We start from the raw sequence: 23938 nt of genomic DNA on the forward strand, positions 1-23938 counted from the left end.
CATATATGAACCAGCGCGTACTCATACTCGGATTAAGCGAGGCAAACGCTAACTGCCATTAACTAATTTTCTTTAAGTAGTCCCAAGCACTGAGCGAAGTATTTTCAATCTACTTTTTGGTGTTAAGTAATAATGATCTCAGTCTCCTTTGTCGTTCAAGGGCTGTTTATGAGAACAATATTCAGTACCTACCGCGTGGAGTTTTTAAAGGTTTAACAAACATGCAGTCCATGTAAGTCTCTGTTTCTCATTATCATTTTTAATCGACGCTACTGAAGCACTGCAAACCTGGGGTCTTGTGAAAGTGCAGTCGCCGACATGTTCTGCAACTCCGTCATTTGAGTAGGTTGTGTCAAAAGTTACACACGAGTGACCACGATTGACAGCGAATGACCACAATTGAACACTAACAACCAAGGGTGACCAAGAAGTTATATATTTGGCTGACATCATAATCTCACTATCATCAGGTGACTTCATCCAAAAACTTATGATTTCAACGTAGATAAACCATTCACGGAGACTGACAAATGCAAACAATGTATCACTTCCTTCATTGAAAGCGTAGTTCCCAGAGCTACTTCGCTTTCAAAAATTGTTACGCGATGGGCCCGTTTCCGTCCAGAATCCTATGACAGAAGGAAGGAAGTTAGGGAAATGAATGGAAAGAAAACAAGCAATAAATACCAAAAATATGTTACAATATAAAATAAAAGATGAAAACAAAACACAAAAACAGCAAAGATGAAAAGTTGAAGGAGAAGAGTGACGAGTGATTGAAACCGCATAAAACTTTTATCGCGTGGCTGGAAGCAGAAAGATGGCACCACTCCTTCCTTCCTTCCTTCCTCTAGTTACTGCTTACTAGTTACTCTCGATCACACGAGTCACTAATGGCAAGTAGTGGTCATTCGCGGTCGCACATGGTCACTCGGAGTTACTCGTAGTTACTCGTGGTCACCGTGGTCACCGTGGTCACCGTGGTCACTTGTGGTTACTTATGGTCACTAGTGGTCAATCATGATCGCTTGGGGTTACTCGAGGTCATTCATTGTCACTCGTGGTCATTGCTATTACTAGTGCTCTCTCACAATCACTTATCGTGCTTTTTTTAAAATCTGAATCAATGTTTTCATGTTTGTCATTAACGAGTTACCCTTTCATTCTATCGTCATTTTACAGGAGCTTTTATTCCAACAAAATCCGTACAGTGAGCAACGAGCAATTTAAAGATATCGCGCCAAGTATTCGATTCCTGTGAGTATGAACAAACTGCTATTATTCAAGGTGTACGCGTGATTAAGTTTCACGGAGATTTAATTACAAATTCAAGAGAGAAAATGCCCATAACTCTCGGATTAGCGTCCCTTCCCCATCTTTGCGGAAAAGTAATCCAGTCAGCCTAATCATGCAAGTTGAGAATTGCGTTGTTCGAGTTGCCCATAGATACCTCTACGAGTGTAAAACTAAGGATAGGCTTTGTATATTAATGCACCGTTTATACCGTTATTCACACACGAGTTTTCAGTATAATCCTAAAACCAATCAGATCCGGCCACCGAGAACTTTTAGGAAAACTAAATTAGGGCTTCCTTTCAATTAAACGTCTCCTCTCAAGTAGATTACAGTTGTAACATTGCATGGATACACATTTCGAGATATTAGGCATGTTTTACGTACTCAGTAACGAATTATTCCTTTTCAGATAAGTGTGACTATGTTGGGAAGGGGGTCTTGGTTGGTTACTCTCTCGTCTTCTAAAATGCCCATTTTTCCCATTACTTAGCGTCCTAACTGAATGGTTAACGACGAAATTGAGACAACATTGTTCATTGACAATGGTATACCATTCCGTTCCTTCCAGCCCCCTAAATCTTAGGGAGTCTCATAAGGTGTTAAGTGCGAATGTTTGAATTGCCCGAAAAATGTGGCACATGATCGAACAATTGAAAACCTTCATATTTTGCCCAGAGATAACTTACGGTGAATTCAGAAACGTGGTAAGGATTTTTCCCCCAGACTTGCTTCTTTATCCGATCCTAGAAAATTCACAAAAACTGAAACGAGCGTCCGTAGCCGTAAAATGGCGGAAATCAGTGCCCAGAGTAGAGGCAAATGAACTTTGCTCGTGAAAAGCACAAAATAGAGCAAGCTCGTATCTTTTAAACAAATTTTTATAAGAGGGATCGAGGTATGGCTTAAGTCTAAAACGGGACCGTTTCATTTAATTTTGACATCACGGAACGCTTTTAAAAATTACCGATATTTCAAACTCCAAATATCGCATTTTGTAACACATGCGGTATAACTCAGAATCCATTCAGGTTAAGCTCATGATAAGTGGAAAAAGTGCTGTTTTTGAGGATATAAAAATTAATTTGGGGCTTTTCATTTCCGCACGGAAAAACCAGGTTGAACTTTGTGAAAATCGCAACATCGTCATTTACGTCACGACATAATCTAATTAGGCACCCCGTAGTTAAATTCGGATTCAAGCACATTTTAGAAGTTAGCACCGTGGTCGATCAGGAGATCAATACAGTAAGCTAGCCTTGCATAGCTAACCACGGCAGACTACCGGTTTTTATCTCTGCTTTCGTTTCAAATTCTCATCCATTTCCCATGGCAGAATTGTTTACAAGAACACATTCCTTACGCGAGCGGAAGGTGTCTGTTTTTCTTTGGGTATTCGAACACCTATAAGTCCTAAGAAAGTTCTGGGGTAAACTTGAGCCTCATTGTGGACTTAAAAGAGGACAATCCAATCATTTATAACGGCAGGTTAAATGCTCTCTGCCGAATACGTTGAAGACGGGAAGCAATCTGTGTGTAGATGTGACGTACTCTAGCATTTGTCACGCAAAGCTGAAATTATTTCAATCTTGTTCCCATCTTGTGATTTCATGGCCACGAATATCCATGATTAGTGTGTACTAAAACAGTGGATAGCGTCGAAGGCGCGCTCCGATTGGCTAGTCAAACTGTTAGTTGCCTCCCAGCAACTCGGGAAAAAATGGCGTCCCGTTTTGTATCCGTGACAAGGGAAGAAATCCCTGAGATTAATTTTGGTGGTGTATATTATCTCACATTTTTAGTATGTACTAAAAAAAACTATTCACCTCAGTATAATATGAATATATCAACAAAGTTGAAATGGTAAGTTTGCCACCGTTACGATTATAAAAGCTGACGTTTCGAGCGTTAGCCCTTCGTCGGAGCGAAGGGCTAACGCTCGAAACGTCAGCTTTTATAATCGTAACGGTGGCCAATTTACCATTTCAACTTTGTTGATCTATTGAAATTATTTCGTTACCCCCACCGACGCAGCCCCAAACAGTTTCTTTAGAAACTATCAGCCTTTATTCACCTCAGTGTTGGTGGTTAGCGGTGGATATTTACCTCGCCACTTCGCGGCTCGGTAAAGTATCCATCCCTAACCACCTCCACTTCGGTGAGTAATTCTTAAATAGCGTTTTTTAACAAACTTGTTTATATGATAATTGTTCTTATCAGTTAGTCCTTGCTGTGAAACTTGTTAACGTAGCAGAGCGGATCTCATGTAGAGTTGAATGTAATAGCAACATTACTTGGAAGAGCTAATAAGCAGAACACAAAACCAACAAATAGCTAAAGAAAAAAGGATAAGGAAAGGATCAAAGGTCAGAGTGAGGGCGAAATAGAGGCAAAGTACGGAATGATTGGAGTAGCAGAAGAATACCAAGTATGTAGCTGGAAACAGAATAAAATAGATAGGGTGAACTAGACCTGAGGACAAATGTATGATAAACAATATAAAAAATGTGAGATCTGAAATCACTACCACAAACAAAGAATAATAGATGATTTAAGAACGTTCTTTCCAAATTTAAAGTACTGGTTACAAAACTCACGGAAATTGGCTGGGCTCGAAACTGTTCTAAAATTAAACCAACTAAGTTGAGAAAAAGGTATTCTTTTGATATACCGATGTTGAGCTAATGTCGTTCCGTAAAGTCATTTCTGAACACTTAAAGACCGTCGGCAATACCGATGTTGAGGCCGAAATAGTTTTAATTTTAGATCGAGCGGCAATTATTAACACACTTTCCAGCAATCAGACTAGATCACCAGTTCGGGGCATCACTGTTTTTGAGGCATTGGATGAAGGAGAGGGTCACAAAAATGCCATGCATTCTAGAAGAGCTATCCAGCCATTGTAAAGGAAAAACGCGGAGCCCTTATCGCAGAATTAGTAAGGCACTTTTGTGATGAATTTTCTAGCTAACGCTTTTTTCAGGTTTTCATTGTTAAAATGATCATTTCGAGGAGGATTTCCAAAATGCTGCAAAGCGGCGGTCTAGTCAAACTGCCAAAATAGCGCGGCATGTTGTTCCGGATTTTCTTTAAATTTGTGGTTTGCTTACAGAGACTTAATGTGTCAGCCTTCTTAATTACAGAGGCTGTGGAAAGGAACACAATAGAGCAGTTGGCGCAAAGAATTACTTCTTATTAACCAAGCGCGAGTGTCGTACTTATTATTGGCCCAAAATCGTAGTAGTATGGAGTGAGCGCAGCGAGGTCGGTACAAAAATACCGAGGGCCAATATTTCCCAATACAGCTCAAGTAAGCGATGTTACTAAGTATTTTATCATGACGTTCGGAAAAACTTCTTTAGTTTAATTTCTCGGCTTTCGCGAACCAAAATATACGGCTAATGACAGCGTCCGTGGAAATGCTCCGTTTGGCAAGATCCAGACCAAGTAAGAACTAATCAGAATGCTCGGATTTACCTCAAGACTGTCCTACCATATAGTAAGTTGTTATAACCTTCAAGCTCCAGGTATTTTCATTAATAGTTTATTTTCTCCCTGAGCTTTTTTGTTTGAAAATACATGTCCTTGCAACTTTTTCCCTCGTGCTTCCGTTGGATTTTGAAATATCGGGGATTTTTGAGAGCTTTCCGTGATGTCAAAATTAAATGAAACGGTCCCGTTTTAGACTTAAGCCATACCTCAATCCCTCCTATATATACAAATCTGTCAAACTGATACGAGCTTGCTTTCTTTTGCACTTTTCACGAGCAAAGTTGATTTGCCACTACTCGGGGCACTGATTTCCGCCATTTTACGGCTACTGACGCTCGTTTCAGTTTTCGTGAATTTTCTAGGATAAAGAAGCAAGTCTGGGAAAAAACCTTACCAAGTTTCTAAGTTCACTATAAGGCATATCTGACTGAAATATGAGGATAGTCATTTTTCGGTGTGCCACCTCTCAAGCGGTCTTGAAAAAAAGTCGTTCTTAAGAATTGAATGTTTTGGAGGGTGTGAGAACTAGGTGGAGCTACAGAAAGAAGAGAACCCAAAAGATTCAAAATACTTAGCCTTAAGACAGCAGCATCATTATAAATTAGCGAGTGATGTGAAATTGAATCGCTTTCCTTTAATTTGCAGTTACTTCCATTACAACGAAATGCGAGAACTACCGGCCGGTTTCTTCTCGAACATGAAATATTTAATAACAGCGTAAGTCAGTGAAATATTCTCGACGTCTGGAGATGTCCAATTGAGAAATTTTATTTATCTTTATACATTAAAGCAACATGTAGAGTATTATTATCATCCTTTCATTGTCTTAAATTAAAAATCAAACTTTTCTATTTTCTTCCCCTTTTGTGACTCATGTCAACTCTTTTTATGAACCGTAGGACTGTAGACACCAACCTGATGTGTTGCCATTTGACGAAGGAGGACGCAGATTGCGACTTTGCTTATGTCGACAGCTTCGCCAGCTGTGAAACTATGTTCAGAGATCAAGCCCCTAGGATATGTCTCTGGGTGGTCGGAACTATGTCGTTGGTTGGTGCTGTGTTTGTCATCGTGTGGCGGTTGGTGTTTAAGGAGACAAAGGAGAAGAATAAGATACAGTCTATCATGCTGATACATTTGGCCGGGTCTGATGGACTGATGGGTATCTACCTTATCATAATAGGTGTAATGGATGCCATTTGGGCAGGGCAGTATTTCTTGCATGACTATAACTGGCGTTCAAGTTTTTCATGTCAGATAACAGGTGCCATTGCTGTGTTGTCAAGTGAGGTGTCTGTTATGACGATTTGTTTGGTATCCGCCGACCGGGTTAAGAATATTCTGTTCCCCTATCGTGGAAAGTCCCTTACAATCAAGGCTACGCATCTTCTGTGTTTCCTTATCTGGATTGTTGGTGGGTTAATTGCATTTATTCCCACGGTGGGCATCGACTACTTTGGTAGTCGCCAAAAAGGTCACCACTTTTATGGCAGATCAGTTGTATGTCTCCCATTGCAACTTTCTGCTGATAAACCCTCAGGCTGGGAGTACTCTGTTGCCATGTTTGTTGGTTTAAACTTTACTCTTGTGTTCTTCGTCATTGTGGCCTACTCCATGATTATCTACAAGTCCTGCACATCAAACAGGCGCCTGGCTCAGCAAGGGACCGAAAGAGAGAGGAAACTGAAAGCCAAGCAAAGGGCAGCCGATCTGAGGAGGGAGGCCTCGCTCGCCAAAAGAGTGTTCTTCATTGTTCTTACCGACTGTGTCTGCTGGCTGCCCATTGTGGTTATTGGAATGAGGTCTCTCTTGGAAAAATCCTTCCGTACACCTGGTGACCTGGCAGTTTGGATCGCAGTCTTTGTTCTGCCGGTTAATTCTGCCATCAATCCCATTCTCTATACTTTATCAACAAAACAGGTAATAACACGCAACCTTCAAATCTTTACTGAAACTTCTTTCTGCTACTGGATCAGCTGAAATTAAAGGATACTTTTATGAATGTTTTGTTCTATGCTGTGAAGAATGTAAGCTGACCTAGTTTAAGCAAAAGCATTCCGTTTTGCACGAAGAAAATTTATCGGGTTTTGATATTTGAATATTTTGCGGAGTATCTTTGATCTGAAATAAACAGTTTTTTTAAAAATCGAGTTTCCAGATGGGATTTGAACCCACGACCCTCCGTGATCTAGTCGGATGCTCTAACCACTGAGCTACAAGAGACTCTATGGTGAGCAAGGGTCAGTTAGTGAGTATTATCTTTGATCTGCCAAAAAAGAAAAGGTTCACGTAGAAAAAACTCTTACAGTTCGTGTCATCCTTTTGAGTAGTAAGGTGTATTAGAGAACTCAGGAAAATTTTATAGTAAATGGAAGGTGCTGTAACGAACTAACCAGTTAAAAGTTGTCAATTTGATGACCCGTCACTGTTCGGTCATCTACAACGAAAAATATATTGGTGTCACTCGATATTAGATAAACCAGTCTTATTAAGCCGCTTAGTTCCATAAACTAAAATACTAGCGGCTTCTTTTTTTTTACTGCACATTTCTTAAATTGCGTAGCTAATGAAATGTAAAGTTGTCTGTTTTCAAGGTATAAAACTTCTGTTGAGGTGAAAAGATCTCACGGAAACAAAATGAGTTACAACCAACAAAATCGGTTCTGTTTCTGGATCTCACACCAGGCAATAGCGGCAAAGTACTCTGAGCATTTGAAACCTTCATGTCGGTCATGTAAACAATAGACCTCACTCTCGGTGGGCTTACCAGCATAACATTCCACACGAGATGTTGGGAAGACTTAAAAAAAGAGTTTTAAATCAGGAATCAAAAGCGAGGGATCTACTACATTTTCGAGTTTTTTACAGACATCCTAAGAGAGTTGTGTGGTTACTATTTTTCAAAACTAGTTTAGGATTGATCAGTTCAGGCAACGATAGGTGTTTAACCAATCAGCACGCATAGTATTCAAATATTTTCTTTGCTTTTTGTTCTTCATGACTTACATTTAGGTACGACGTGTTTTGAACGCTAAATTCCAACAGTTCAGGAGCTATTTGATCGGAAAATGTGTACGAACTCAGAACAATGAAGGTAAGTTTATCGAAAACCATCCTTCGGAGATGAGGACAGTTATTTTCTTGTGCAGTAAAAATGCACGAAAGTTTATTTTACGTCAAGTAATGTTTAGAACAGCTTTTATCTCTCGAACAGCCATAGGTATGAGAGTTAGTTTCTCACTTGAACAAATGCGCGGGTACAACATTTTAAAAGGTACCTCTAATTAGTTTGATTTTCATCGGTTGAGGGTAGTACAGGAAAGAACTGCTCAGTGCCGGTTACAATGACTGACGTTTCGACAGCCTGTGCGGAATTCGAAGTCGTCATCAGAGTCCAGTGAGGAGTTGCAGGGTTAAGAGTTGTCTTCTGTGATGTCACAGGTTAAATTGATTGTACAGTACTGGTCGTACAATTTTGTTTCACTCAATTTAATAAGTTCTGCAAATCTGATTGAGGTTTATTGCCACGCGATTACTTCCTGGCGATTGGACCTCTATGATTAGCCTAAAAAATTACTATCTCTGATGATGCTGATTATTGCTTCATATATGAAACACCGATTTTACAATTATGAGGAATAAGGTTAAAAGCATTTGAACGTGTTAAAGAAATGTCATCGCTGTTTCCAAAGGTCAAGAGGAGGGCATGGAAATGCAAGTCATCGAAAAAGGTAAGAAACATTTACTCAGCTCAAGAAAACGTGCGGGAAAGTCGCTTGATTTTTTCTGAATTGTTCGGGTAATTCGGCAACACAAGATTACGGTAAGGCACATTTAGGGAGGGGGAACGATTAATTTCTTTTCCCTTCCAAACCCTTTTTTTCCCTAACGGAGAAATTTTTGCTTAGTTTGTCGCATTTTTGACATACAATCAATAGTAGCAATAACAAAGATGAAAGTTCCCTTATTGAGAGCAAATGTGGCCAAAAATCGATTATTTTCGAAATATCGTGGCAACAGCCAAAAATCGATTCGGCTCATATTCTCAAGTTAGATGGGCCTTACAACGAAAAAGATATACTGCTTGCTTTGTTTGGCTGAATATGGATTTATTTTCTAGAAAATCGATATTAGCTGAATTCAACCTTAATGTAACTGGGAAGAATAGTCAACACCTCCTGATAACGATTGTTAAAAATCGTGTCTCGGGGTTTCTCTATACCTATCCAATTTCTTTGAAAAGGAGGCTGTAATTACTTCGAGAGATTTTTGTTTAGATATATAGGATATATATATATATATATATATATATATAAAGGAAAAAAAAAAAAAATAAGTCTTCAACTGAACCGCGAACAACTGTAAGCGGAAGGTTGCCGAAATGCATTTTACTGCTTTTGGAGAGACTGCCCCTAAATGATGTTTAGAACAAGTGAGACGTGCCGAAATGGATACCTGAGCTGTGTTCAAACGCTAGTCGTGTGTAACAAAATTTCGTTTCTCTGATTTTCCGATCTGGATGAAATACGGAGAGTTAGCTGTTACTTTAAGTAATATTTGCCACTTTGACCCCAATTTGCGTGAAAACCAAGCTGAAGTACTTCGAATCAGGATGTAAAATCTTTTCGTTTTCTTTCTTCAATGGAAGGCTCGGTTGGCTGTTAAGGATTCCTTTTTACTTCCTTTTCTATAAAGTTCCTCTATACATCAAAGAAACTTATTACCAAGAACCTGTAGAAGCCTAGAGAAAAAGTACTTATAATGTAGTATTCTTCTGTTTTGGTCCTCCTTAATCACGGGCATGGTGGTATCTATCCTCTGTTCATTCATCCGTTTGTTCACTTAGGTTCTGCTCAGTTAATCGCTCAGCTTCAGCAGATGCAACTCGATGCAAGCAAAGTAAATTACAAGACAGACCTAAAAAATGAGTTGAAGAAAATTTCTTCAGACAAGGGCTTCAGAATTGTTGATAATGACGGATCAGGAAATTGCATGTTCTATGCTTTGTCAGATCAACTGGAAATTGCTATGAGAATCAAGATCAAGCATGACGAATTAAGACAAATGTTGGTCCAGTACCTCCGAAGAAACCCGGAGCTTGTAAGTTGATGTCTTACACTCTGGGTTAACCACTGTTAATTTAGGAGCACCATAAACATTAACTACCTCAGTGTCGGTGAAAATGATGGATAATCACCTTGCCTCTTTGCCTCGGTACATACCCACCCCTATTCACATTTATTTCCACGAATGATATCGTAATATTTCTAGATTTATCGTGAAAACACTCTGTGTTGTTCAAGTGTTTTAGTATAGACCATGTCCGGGTCACGGATGAATTCACACCTCCTTGTGAAAACTAAAGGACTCTGTCTTGCGGAGAAAGGGCTAACCCAAAGTTTTTTAAAAGTACTTCTCACTTGAATCTCCCACAGACGGGACAATCCTAATTGGATAACCTTGACTCTGGATTAGGTGGACGCTAGATGTTCAGGAGTTGAGACTGCAACGTCCAATGTAGATCTTTGTGTTCATTACTCTGATTGGTTATTATTCGTTCTTACCGTTGTTTAGTATGTCTTTGTTAATTCCTCATTCGATGACTCCTCCAACATACTCAAACTGATCCAGTCTACCATTAACTTTACACTCTAAGTTTTTCTCTCTATTTTACTATCCTCTCAGCCGAATGGAACGAATCTGTTTAACTTCGTCCATGGACATCAATCATGGACTGATTACTTAACGTACATGGAGCAAGATGGTGCTTGGGGTGACCATGTTTTTCTAAGTGCTGCTGCAAACCGCTACAAAACTTGCATTCGTGTGGTCAGCAGTCTTAATCCTACTCACGATGTTATCTTACGGTCTCAATGTCCTGTTGACAAAAGCAGGACACTTGTGTTGGGACATATCCATGAGGTACACTATGTCAGCCTTCACTCCACACAAGGTACAATTTTTTACATTACAATCAGGAAATGAAGTGTGTTTACGGTGATATTTTGTGTAATTATCTACATCGAAATAAAAAACGATGAACAAAAAGTAAAAATAGGCGAATAAAATACAAACGTGGTGCGCTTGAACTGTCAGATAAAAAGTTTTGTCTTGATGGATTCAGATTGAGTGCTAAGTGGTTAGGGGTAGGAAACGTTAGTTTCCCAAGCACGAGATTACTATGTGGTGGATGTCCTCCCTTGGGTGGGATGGGTGGGTGTTCGCTCTGAAAAGCCCCATTGGGGAGTTGTCAGTTAACCTATATATGTATCTATGTATGTATGTATGTATGTATGTATGTATGTATGTAGGTATGTATGTAAGTGTTGGTTTTCTGTCTTTGATGAAGAGCATTTCAGAAATTAAACAATCCAGCTTCCGACGGCATTTATTGAGGATGGTAAACTGGTCACGAAGATCTGTTCTCCTTAGATTGTGTACGTCTCGTAGGTGTTTACCAATGACAGAGTGCTTGTGCTCATTGATGCGCTGAAATAGGTGTCGGCACGTAAAGCCGACATAATCTGCGTGCACAGATCACATTTGTATTCATAAACAACGCATTGTTCGTTAACAAGAGGTGGTTTGGGTTCCGTCACTTCGATCTCATCAGCAGTTTTCTTACTCGTAAACACTAGGCACAAATAGATGTTAATTTTCTTCGCGAGATCGGAGAGCTGTCCTCGTACTTAGTCAACTGACCGTTGATTTTTAAATGGTATAATGATTCCAACGGGATTCTTAACCTTAAGCGCTTGTTTTCAGTCTTGAGAAGCGATGAATCTGGTGATTGCACAGTTAATGAGTTTCTCAGGGTACTTAAGCTTGAGAAAGTTCTCTTTGAGGTTGTCACATTCGGCAGCGAAAAGGTCAGGTGAAGATGAGAGTCGATGTACACGATTTAACATAGTCTTTAGAAGAGATCGTTTATACCTATTATCCACGTGGCTTTGGTAATGGAGAAGAAGACCTTTATCTGTTGTTTTCCTGTAGAAGCATGTTCTAACTTGGCTACCCATCTTCATAAGTTCCATTCCGATGAAAGGAAGTTTTCCATCGACTGCTACTTCCATGACGGTAAAGTTAAGTGTAGGGTGGGCTTTATTCAGCCTTTCAAGAAAGGCACTAGCAATTGGAATGTCCTGTACCACGGCTAAGGTGTCATACAAGTACCTTCTGTAGAAATAGGGTAGTTTCCTTTCTCTTTGAAGCTTCTCCTCAATGGAACACATGAATGTATTTTCCATGAGCGGTCGTAGTGGTGATCCCATGGCTACACCATCTATTTATTCGTAGAGGCTGCCATTAAACTAGAAAAGTTGATGTTTTGTAGCCGCTCTTAGAAGGGCAACGAGATCATCTCGGCTGATGTTCAGGTTGTATGTCACATTGAACCAGTTCTCAGTGAAAACTTTGTTAGTGAGGATCTTCATTGTTTCTTCGAGGGGTACATTAGTGAAGAGAAAAGATCCGTCATATGATATTAAAAAATCACACTCACTAAACCACACCTCCTTGATATCATCGGCAAACTGGAAAACATCAGTGATTCAGTGTGTGTTAACCGAAAGCGGTTTTAGTTTATCATCGAGCTAATTCGCAAGAGCATAATTATATATGCTTGTGGCAGAAAAGATTAGTCGCAAAGCCAATCGTTGTTTATACGTCTTGGGCAGACCGTATAGGTGTGCCAGTCTCGAGCCTTTCTGGCAAATAGAATCAGCGATGTGTTTAGGAAGAATTTTTTTAACCATGGACTCCAGATCTTTCTATTTTCCTAGTAGAGGGTGATAATGTTGGGGTGGTCTACCCCTCTTACTTGGTCTTTCCAAGGACACTGGCTTCAATTTCGTTTCATCGCTGATCGATGAACGCCACACTTAATAATCATACATAGTCAGATCTGTCCATGACGACAACACCTGACACCCAACACCTTTGTCCGGTTTCGAGATTTTGATATCATCCCTTTTTTTCAGTTGGTTGAGGGATCTTTGTAACGTTCTAGGCGGTCTTGGACTTTTCCGTTCACTGTACTTAAATACAATAGACCGGAGTGTGGCTGCAATCCACTCTTTTTTGTCGTCAGAGACAGAAAAGAGACTCAAGACCGAAAACAGGCGCTTGAGGTTATTAAGCCCGGTTCGGATTATTATATCATTTAAAAATTAACGGTCAGCCGACTTAGTACGAGGACAGCTCTCCGATCTCGCGAAGAAAATTAACAGAGATGTGTGCCCGGTGTTTACGAGCAAGAAAACTGCTGATGAGATCAAAGTGATGGAACCCAAACCACCTCTTGTTGACGAACAATGTGTTGTTTATGAATACAAATGTGATCTGTGCGACGCAGATTATGTCGGCTCTGCGTGCCGACACCTATTTCAGCGCATCAACGAGCACAAGCACTCTTTCATTGGTAAACACCTACGAGACGTACACAATCTAAGGAACAAAGATCTTCGTGAACAAATTACCATCCTCAAGAAATGCCGTCGGAAGTTGGATTGTTTAATTTATGAAATGCTCGTTATCAAAGACAGAAAACCAACACTTAACACTCAATCTGTCTCCATAACAGCAAAACTTTTTATCGGAAAGTTTAAGCGCACCACGCTTGTATTTTATTCACCTAGTTATATTTTTTATTTATCGTTTTTATTTCTTAATCATATGCATTGAGAGCTTCACACGTACCTTTCTATATGATAAACTCACAAAATTATCTACATCACCTAGGAAAGAGGGGGAGGCTCTATCGTTCTCTGCTATAAGCCGCCGTCAAATGATCACTGCCAATATGACCTGAGTTTAACAAAGTACTGACTTGTGAAAATGTTTGTTTGTAATTTCACCAAATACTATTCGGGACGAGTGCGGCTGACCGCCATATTTACTTCTGCGCGTATCAAAACAAACCAAAACGTACTCCGTTTCTTCTGTAGGCTTTGAAAAAATCGGCCTGATGAAAGGGGTTTTATTCCTTATTTATTTAGCTTTATATCTATTGCTATTTGGGGTAAATCTAACGAGTCGTTTTTCGCCTCACTCCTTTTAAGTTCGAAGTTGTCGTTGTATTAAATAGTGGTGAGCCGCGATTGCACACTTACTTTGTCTGCTAGTGTTGTGGAGACCTTCGGCTTCCAAAAGCCAGATTTTCATTCGATTATTTTGTTTAGCACATACTTTTGACCTATTTCTGATCTTGCTAGAAGATGATCGGATAACTTCAATTAGATGGTGCAAATAAACAATCAAGAGTTGTTAAAAATTTTCAGCTTCAAAAGCGGCATTTTGGTGGGATTCAGTTATCATGGATTTTCTCGATAATAAATCGATATTCAGCCAAACGAAGACCCATCTAGCTTTGCAGTATGGGCGAAATTTATTTTTCAGCTCTTGCCACCAAATGTGTGACCCGTTGGTAACATTCACTCTTAAGCACAGATATGCGGCGTCGTGTTTATAAATCAGATTAACTAGTTCATAATAAATTGTAGGAGGCGGCGTGGCCGAGTGATTACGGTGCTGGACTTGCAATCCGGTGTCCCAGGCTCGAGTATTCCACCCTGCCATTCAATAGATTAGTTCTCGGCTGCCCCTAATTCAACTCTTCGGCTGCGCCCTATAAATAACCCATCGGTCTGCCTCCTGCCTGTGAGGATTTTTAAGCACCTAGTTAGTCTACATTGTAGCTGAAAAGCCCCTACGGAAGAGCTTCAACTAATGTATTTATTTATTCATTTATTTATCTATTTTATTAATCAAGTGAATAAGAAAGAGACAGGTATCTATATCCAGTCGCAGGCTTGTGTAGTTCTTGTTACTGAAGACGAAGTTCGGCTTAAGCTCCTTGAAAATAATGACTACTTCATGAGTGAATAACGCGGTTGTTGCTAACGTTTTTCTCTGCTTGTTTGTTCGTTTTTCGCCAGCTCAACATCAGGGAATGGAAATGAGAGTTATCGAAGAAGGTACGCACTTAATTCACCTCTCCACAGACTACAATAAATTTGAGAGCGCAACATCTGGTAGTCGAAAACCAAAAACCAAACCAATGAACACTGAGAAATTCATGTAACTTAAACAGTTTGGGATGACCTTTTTTTTCCATTTGCCATAATCTAAGGAACGTGTAAAAGGTTATTTGACCTCCAGTTTGAAGTTTACCTACCTCCATATTTTGAGCCAGTTTAATGACTGCAATTTTCCGCTGTATAATAAGTTTGATTTTACCTAAATTGATTCTCATTTGTTATCTAGAGAAGAAAAGACTCATAGACGAAGTCACCACTAACAATGCGTCTATTTTTACTATAAAAACAAATGGATTCCATGTTGCCGTGGGTCTACTTTGAAATTGCTCATAGAAAACGTCAAAATGGGCTTGGAACATCCCAGACACACCCTGCTAAGCCCCGTATATCACATTTTCACGTCATCTGTTTTGACGAAGGTATGTTTTACCACTGAACTGACGCCTAGCAACATGGAATCTACTTGTTTGTTCGACAGTGAAAATTCTAGAAATAACGGTTTTAAGGTATTAAAGAGAAAAGAGATATTCGGAGAGAGCAAAACCGGAGCGCAAATGATTAGGGATGGAGAAGTTACACGATGCAGTTACCAAATGTTGAAAGGAACTACATGGCTTATCCAGCGAACTAAAGCCACGAGAGGAAGAACTTCGTAAACTTATTCCCTTTTTTGTGTTTTCTTTGTTGAACACAGTACAAAATCAAGAAGAAACGGGGGGCGCTGACGATAGTGAGGACGAATCGCAAGAAGAACAAGGAGAGGGTGAGCAACATGCAGGATCAGGCGAAGACAATGAGAAACCCACTGAACCTCAGCAAACTGAACCTGAACAAGGCCAAGAACCAAAACAAGGCCAAGACGAACCTACTGAACAACGGCAAGTTGAACGAGAACAAGACGAAGAACCAAAACAAGGTCAAAAGGAAGCCAATGAACAGGAGCAAGTTGAATCTAAGCGAGACGAAGAACCAAAAGATGACAACAAAGCACCCGCTACAAAGCAGGAAGTTGAACCAGATCAATCAAAGGGAAACGAAGATGTACGTGAACAGCAGCCAAAAGAACAAGAGCTGAAAGAACACCATGAAAAACCTGGGCGGGAGCAAGCCGAAACTGCGGAAGAAGAGCCAAAAAGAGACAACCAGGAATTCAAACAGCAGCGCACTCAACAAGAGAAAAAAGAACTTAAAGCCGACCATGGGCTAAAGGATGGTGCTAAAGAAGACGAACAGTCCAAAGGAAATCAAAAGGAAGGTGAACAGCGACAAGAAGAAAATGAGCAAGATGAACAAGAACAAGGAAAGAAATATGAAGAAACTGAAAAGCAGCGAGTTGATTGTGATAGAGAGGACCGAGAAAAAGTCCATAATGATCCTAAACATGAAGAAAATGAACGAGACAAACCAAGAGGAATGTATGAGGAACCCAACCAAGAAACTTCAAAGCGAGGCAATGAGGACCCCCAACAACGGGGTAAGAAGTCTATGGAAAATGAGTCACCACGACACCAGCAGCTGATTATGGACGAAGGTATGTTTTACCACCCTCCGTTTCGGCTAAATTTATAGTTTTGGAGAATTGATTTCTCGTTCATCAGGCTGGGTGGAGGAAATATTTCTTCGTTTTTCCAAAACTCATAGTTTTACCTTTTTTATTAGGTAGCAATGTGTCACTGAGGTGTCTTGATAGTGAGTTACTGTTTTGTTCAACAGAACAAGATGAAGAAGATGATATGGTGCTGGACACACATTTGTAACCGGTAGCAGTGACTTATCAAGTCCTTTTAGTTCTAATCATTGCGATAGAAGTACAAAGATTGCATACTGTTATGTCGTGAAAATAATACATTTGCTTAACCAAAAACACTTTCAGAGCCAGATAAGATAAGAAAAGTTTCAAAGTAACTAGTGCGAACCTGGGATGTTTGTTTTCATTGATTGATCGTCCAGGTTGTCCGAAAGTTTGGTATGCGGAATAAGATCTCTTGAAGGCATGCTTACGGTTTTACCGTGCTTCCAGTGTTGTCAGAAGTTTCAATAACTTATTTTATTTCAATATTATTAAGTTTACATGTACTTACAAACACGACTTAGCTATTAACTCAGCATTCAGTTGCATACATTACTCATTATTGACTTCAGCCCTAGTGTATTATTTACTAGGTGGCCTCTGTGTTATGACCATGTTAAGCCACTAATCGTATTTACACGTGTATTGAAGGCACAGGTCAGATAATGCATGTTCATCAGTCTGTCTCATTTACTTACTCACAATTGTTGTTAATGTATGACTTAAGTTGATTTTGTAGGAGCTTGAACAAAAAAGACAAAAAAAATGTATTGCAAGTGTAACCCAAGTGAGGATCTTATCGAAAGTGTTAAATGTTCTTGCCTTATTAAAAGAAATAATGATATTTCATCCCTCACTTCTTTTGTTATCTAATAATTGAACCATCCTGGAGTTCAATATAGTTTTAAGAATATCTCATAGCTGAAACGTCACCTGGAAAACATTTCAGTTGATGTAGAATTGTTTTCGGACATGGTGTTGCTTCTAGCTTCCACTCTTACTCTCCCCGTTAAGTTTCAATAGCCTTCCATTCCTCCTTAGGTACAGATATTTAGAATTAGTTTAGAATTTTTTTAGGTAGTTATGGATATTTAGTACTTGAACTAGTCTCCCGGAAATTCTCTCTCTCGAATCAAATCATCAGTTGAAAAACCTCTTATGTCCAATACACAAAAACAGATTCTAACGGTTTTCTGTTGAAATAGGCAAGTCTGAACGCGAGATAGAAGCCGTGAATCGGCAGAAATAAGACATTTGGAGATCGACACATCGGTCATTTTATCAGCTGGCTGGGGGGGGGTGTCGTTTTATTTTGGTTATGTTACAATAAAATTGCCCTGACCTCGACTAAGGCTCTGTAGCCACCCCTTCCCCCTATTGGTAATTATGATCATCACGACCCTCCCACCTTCCCCTAATGGTGGTCATGTCAAACTACCAATATAAAAAATCTGTACGCCTTATTGCTCTGACAAGGACACAGGTGAGGAGTTTATTATTTTTAAATTTTGTTTTTCAACAAACTTTGTTCACTGAAGCTTCGTTGATAAGTTTCCTATACCACCTAAATATGCAGTTCCAAAGAACTTTTCCTGGAACTTTCTGAAGAAGGTTTTTTACTGTAAAATAAGTGCTACGGCCTACCTTTTTCCTTTTTCTTGCGTTCCCTTGCTTTTTCACAAGAATGAATACTTAGAGTCAATATTTTCCGTACTTTTTCAGTCAGAGACTGGAATCACTTGTTTGCAAGCGTCCCCATACTTGAATTCAATTTTCTTCGTTTACGGAGACTTCAAGAGCTTGAACAAAAATGTGTTCGTTACAAAGTAATTCCAACGCCAGAAACAAAATGAATCAAATGTCATTATGAAATTTGACTTCTTCAATAAAGTAATAAGACATTTCTCTTAAGCAAAGTACTCGAAGCCCAGACAATTTAAAGCAAACACTAGTAGAATAACCATTTGGTCAGTTAGAAGAGCACACATACTGATCACAGACACATTCTGACAAGCACCACAGAAAACAGGGCAATCCGTGAACATTGTTTCAGAGTAGCTATGACCTTAACATTGCACAAAATGATGCTGAGGTAAACATACTAAAGTACCCCGGGTAAGAGGATATTTGTAAAAATCCATTGAAAACAGTGAAGATGGACAGTATCGACGCTCTAGTCAATTCGATACCCGGGGTACCTTAGTATGTGTGAAGAGTTGGTGTTCGAAGACTATGAGAAGGACCCGTTGAGTGAGATTTGACAAGGGTCCAGGTTGACCGCACATTAACGGTCTCTCAGCTGCACAAGATGTTCCTTCCACGCATTAGAAGAATTCAGAACGGCCGTTAATTTGAAATTCTCCTTGGATTGGTTGCTCGACAAACCAACTTTTGTGGGATTTTTTTCGGTGAACTTAAAGGGCAACTCTATATTTGGCTTTTGGTGCTGCCAAGTTTTGATTCGAGGGAAAGTATTTAAGTGTTGTTTTCGATCGATTTTGGGGAACATGTGTCAACAGAAGTTTCCGACCTTCCCGTATTTTGTGCACGGTGATTTAGGGCGTCAAGCTAAAACACATCAAAACGGCCTCAAATCGCGAGTAGAACAACACAGACTACTCTCTATGAAGGTTAGACTATATTTCTTTGATAATTTCACACAACTTTACATTTACGGAGCTCAAAAGCAAGTCCAACTAAACAGCTATACAAACTCTTTAAAATTCACTGTGAGAGAGCCTGTGACAGAGCTTGGACCACCTGTGATCACATGAAAGCAGCTTCTGGAATATTACAGACCATAGTTAATCGAGGGGACTGGTTATGAAACCCGGCAAACTTCAAAGGATTAACTATGTACAGACTAAAGACAATTCTTGAAAAGTCTGGGGCTGCGTGACAAATTCAGTGAAAATAATTCGATCCTCGTAACAGTATTAAAAAGAATGAAAGCAGTCGGGTAGTTTACAAATTTTTTTTCTCGTGTTCCTCCAACATCTCTAGTGGTTTATTAGCGGGTAAGCCAATAGAAAGTGTGTTTCATTGCTTTTATGACATGAATATGGGTGACGTTTGTCAAAGCGGATGATAAATTTCACCTCGCTTAGTGATCTAGTCGCTGATTCTCATGAAACCCATCAAAAATTGCGCTATAAAAAATCAATGAAAGACTGCAAGCCAGAGCAACGAAAGCTGTAATTCATTTATTGCTGAATGAAAGCAATGTAGTGATGTTGTTTTTCAAGATTTGGTACTTTTTATCGGTCCAGGTGTCTTCGATTCGTAGCGCGACGCTCCAAGGAAATTGAATTTTTTTAAAATTTTTCATTTCATTTCTTCTCTTACCTCTCGCTTAAATAAAGACGACTTTTTCTAGTTTTGACAAAGTCCAAAAATAAGGGTATTTTAAGGCCCAGTACCTCCGATGGGCAACCACTTCTGATCATTATTCCTCTAATAGCAGTGAAAGCCATCACTGGACTTCCAAAATCAGTAATGAGATTTTTGGGCAATTTATTTTATAGCCCGTCATGATGTGAAATTTACATCTACCTCCCGCTAATTCCGTACACAACATCTTTGTTTTAACTTAATATAACTTGAAATTTACAAGAAATTTCGCAGAGATCATCGTTTAAACATGAACGAGGAGAGAATATTTGAATAGCGCAAGTTGAGCCATGTTTTAGAACTTATTTCGCAGCCATATTTGGATTATTCTCGTGGAAACGCAGCAGTTGATGATGAACATCAAAGGGGCGGGTACTCTAACTTTCTAACAAAAGAAATCTAGGAAGAAACTTGATAGTATGTACATGTCTCTGTCGTGCCTCGGTTGCAACTTTTGGCTTGATATCATTTGTAGATAAGGAGCCATTATGTCAACAATGTACCATATTCGATTTGCTTCGTTGCCTTGTTGAAATATTAAACGCAGACAGAGCTCTCGGAAAGATCCACCAAAATGATTGGTCTTTTACGGCGTGGATACTTATCGACTTCCATGATATGTGTTGGTGACAAAAAGATAATTTGCTCTAAAAGCTGATGTTACTCAAAAGGACAATTCGCCATCTTTGATGAGATCGCGCCTACAATTTTGTTCAGCGGTCAACTTTGACATTCATTTGGCATGTTGTGTTTCTAGTCTACAAATTAAAGTTTAAAATATAACAACGATTAACATATTTGAATAGTTATTTGTTAAGCTTGAGATAGTTGCTGGTTTACCGAAAAGGAAATAAACCGGTGATATATTGGTCTCCTATCAGCACAGCAAAAATAAAGAAAATGGTAAAAAACTTAACGCGTATATAGAAATCACTTACATATTTTATCCGAGGTTTACTGCATACATTTGATGTGTAATCTCTTGTCTATTGTAATATCTGGCTCTTCGTCGAGATGTACCTTGGAAATTGGTCAATTGCAAAAGTGCAGATTATTACTCAAAGGTGAGGCGATTAAAGAGGAGGGGGTCGACAATCAATTTCGTAGTAAGTATCAGACAGAATATTTTGTCCTATTATTTTCACACATTTGTTAACTCGTGATACTTAGCGTTTGTGCTAAGTCTGAGCCTATTCGGTGATTTGAGGTTTATCGCCCCCTGCCTAATTTTCTCGTGGACACGCTCTTAAACAAAAAATACCCATTTGTTAGCTGACGCCCAATTAAATACTTTTGTTCCTCTTTCGTTCCACATTTATCTCGACCGACCGAGTGATATCGTGTCATGAAACATAGCTTCTTTTCAAAATTGATTAGCCTTAATTAGGTAATTGCCTTACCGCTGTGACAAACGGAAAAGCCATCTACCCACACAATCAACTTGGCTCCATTTCGACAAATGTTTTACAGGTAACCCAAATAAAAAAGAAGAGGTTAAAAGTCGCAAAAGAAAACAGACTAAAGTAGAAGGATAAAAGATTGAGTCATGGAAGCAGAACATTCGGAACCCGTCGAATGAACAACTAAAAGATGAACAAATTCACGACTGATAAATCGGCCTCAGAAATTACATTTTCGGACACGAAATGGCGTAAAGGTGACACATTAACAGGGAATCAACCCTTGACGTACAAACGCATTACAAAGAGCCGGAGACCCTCCAATACACGAGTTTTTATTCGCGTCGTTTTCCAGGCGCAAATGATTCGTAATAAAGGAAGCGCTACGCTTCCTAAGATCAAAATTTCTCACGCTTCACGTACAGTGAAAACGTACAGATATGTACAAGTTACGCTTAAAGAGTAGAGGATATCCAGATCAAATTTTGAAAGAGGTTTAATTTTACTGGGAAAGAAAGGTCTTTCCGAAACAGGGAATATAGCAAACAAAAGAAAATATTGCCTAGCGTAAGACGATATCATTTATCCCTACCTAACCACAAGAACACAGTGACGGAGAAATAGCATTTTATCTAAAAGTAACCACGCTCAAAAGCAATATTGAAGAAGCCACACCAATTAGGGTGATATCGAAAAGTGAAGTCGTTAAAAGACATTCTGATTAGCGCTTAACGACTCAACTTTGAAACAAGATTTCTAATCGCTTCCGGCTACAGGAGTTACGCCGGCCCGTCGAGGGCCGGCGTAACTCCTCTAGTACACTACTGCACTACAGCTGCCTTAGAAGATGGTTCGCTCGCCATACTAGCCGGTATCCGGTGAACAATCATCCTGAAAGGAAGAAACGCAAAAGGTCAATTTCTCCTTAAGGGAGAGATTGACCTTTTGCGTTTCCTCCTTTCAGGGTGATTGTCCTCCGGATACCGGCTAGTATGGCGAGCGAACCATCTTCTAAGGAAGCTGTAGTGCTGTAGCCTCTAACAACACGCCTTCCGGGCATAATTCTATATTTCTTTCCTTGTCTGTAGTGTAACTGTTTTCTCGCTGAATGATATGCGTTATGAGTAATCGGTTCCCTGGATGACGTCACGAACCAACCCGCCCCGTTTCCCCCATTTCTCGGTCGTTAACATGATGGAGGCCATTGTGGGGATATTTCAAAATTAATGAAAATAAGTGGCTAAAATAGAAGAGACATTAGTTTTCGACTTTGTTATCAGTAAGACAAGATTTACTCTGTCGAAGAAGATTTTTTGAGAAATGGAAGAATTCTGAGTTCTATAATCTTTATAGCTTTACAAATGAAGTTGTTAAAACAACTTTGGTACGCACCGATGTTGCAGAACATGCTAATTGTACAACATTAGAAAAGTAGACAAAAAATGTCAGATATATCTGAAAAATCTCCACCTTTCAAGAGATAAAGATATCTGCCATTTACACATTTTTTTTGGAAAGTTTCTAATGATTGCAGTATAGCGTATAATAATATCCATGAAAAAATTTCTCAGTTCTGATTGGTTAAGATGAATGCAGTTTTCAGTTAATTCAGCGCAGAAGAGAGTTAATTCAGTGCAGAGGAGAGTTAATTCAGTGCAAAGACAGAAACAAACCAGACATTCTGATTGGTCAGAATGATTGCTCAATGTCAATGTCAAGGTCAATGTCAAGGTCAGTGTCGCTTGCAGGCTTTGTGTAAATTCTTTTTGCACCCGATGCGTGCGCTTTTCTTCTGCGTAGTTATGAGAAGCTACCTCGTATTTTTTCATTTATATTATTAACATATTTTCATTTATATTATTAACGAAATCATGTGATTACCTATACTAAGTATAGTGGCATTGACTGAGACGAGGTTTGCCATCACTACCTTTAAGGAGAAGGAGATATCTTCCATTTGCACAGTTTTATTTTGGTAAAGGTTTATTTTAAGGTTGTAAGATAGCATAAGTATAGTGGCATTTAAAATGCACGTTTTAGTGTTTGCAATAGGAAACAAAAATAGAATGACATATTCTGAGTTTAGCGTTTATATAACATATTATTCGCTTTTGCACCTCAGTACTTTAATCATTTAACATTGAAATACCGAATGTTGTTCTAAGTGCCTACTATTACAGTTTGTCATCATTTCGTGCTACAACCTCGGACAAAACCTGTTGAGATACATTACAAAAATACCTATTTTTTGCACTCATCCTAACAAAAATGCTTACCGTCGCAAATTCAAAGATTTTTTCCCCCCTCCCCTATTGCAATGTTGTTTACGGTAAAACAAGAAATGCATGCTTAAGCTGTTAAGCCCCAACAACTTTGTACCAGGGGTGGGGAGGGGGGCAAGTTTGTTCCATCTGGAAACGATTGTTGCATGGCGGGAAATTAAAAATTGGATTGAAATGTCTCAACAGTTTTGTCCGGGGTTGTAGCTATGTAAGGAAGTGGAATACATATTATGTTTATATAGTCCTCTTAACCACTTGGATCCTCTTGAGGCTGCTGCTTGACGAAATCATCAGCTTATATTGCCCAATTCTCTCTTTTGATTCCCTGTTTTGACAAAATTAATTATTAAATACAAACGAATTGCGAGCTACTCCACCTAATAAGGAACAGTTCCTGAAATTAATTCCCAAATACTTTACCCACAGTGTTACTGATTGCCTTCATTTGATAAAATTGCGCTGATTCAGCTTGCT

At 39.3% G+C, this 23938-nt stretch overlaps 1 protein-coding gene and 1 pseudogene across 1 annotated transcript; one reads left to right on the forward strand and one right to left on the reverse strand.

Moving 5' to 3' along the window:
- Positions 1-1185: 1185 nt before the first annotated feature.
- On the forward strand, positions 1186-17236 carry LOC148742859 (uncharacterized). Its single transcript, XM_088748893.1, has 10 exons — positions 1186-1257; positions 5431-5502; positions 5685-6705; positions 7798-7879; positions 8478-8516; positions 9632-9885; positions 10471-10738; positions 14721-14759; positions 15517-16353; positions 16536-17236. Exons 2-10 carry the CDS (start codon positions 5450-5452, stop codon positions 16577-16579), a joined length of 2637 nt encoding a protein of 878 aa, XP_088605019.1. The 5' UTR covers positions 1186-1257; positions 5431-5449; the 3' UTR covers positions 16580-17236.
- On the reverse strand, positions 10878-12056 carry LOC148742860 (uncharacterized; annotated as a pseudogene).
- Positions 17237-23938: the final 6702 nt, after the last annotated feature.

The sequence above is a fragment of the Stylophora pistillata genome, chromosome 1, assembly GCF_964205215.1.
Source record: "Stylophora pistillata chromosome 1, jaStyPist1.2, whole genome shotgun sequence".
Classification (NCBI taxonomy): Eukaryota; Metazoa; Cnidaria; class Anthozoa; order Scleractinia; family Pocilloporidae; genus Stylophora; species Stylophora pistillata.

Excerpts from the sequence above, each read along its gene's own strand:
- LOC148742859 (XM_088748893.1), top strand. The coding sequence starts at position 5,450 with ATGCGAGAACTACCGGCCGGTTTCTTCTCGAACATGAAATATTTAATA. Across the intron at positions 5,503-5,684 it reads ATGAAATATTTAATAACAGC|GACTGTAGACACCAACCTGA; the intron begins GTAAGTCAGTGA and ends TATGAACCGTAG. Across the intron at positions 8,517-9,631 it reads AATGCAAGTCATCGAAAAAG|GTTCTGCTCAGTTAATCGCT; the intron begins GTAAGAAACATT and ends TTGTTCACTTAG.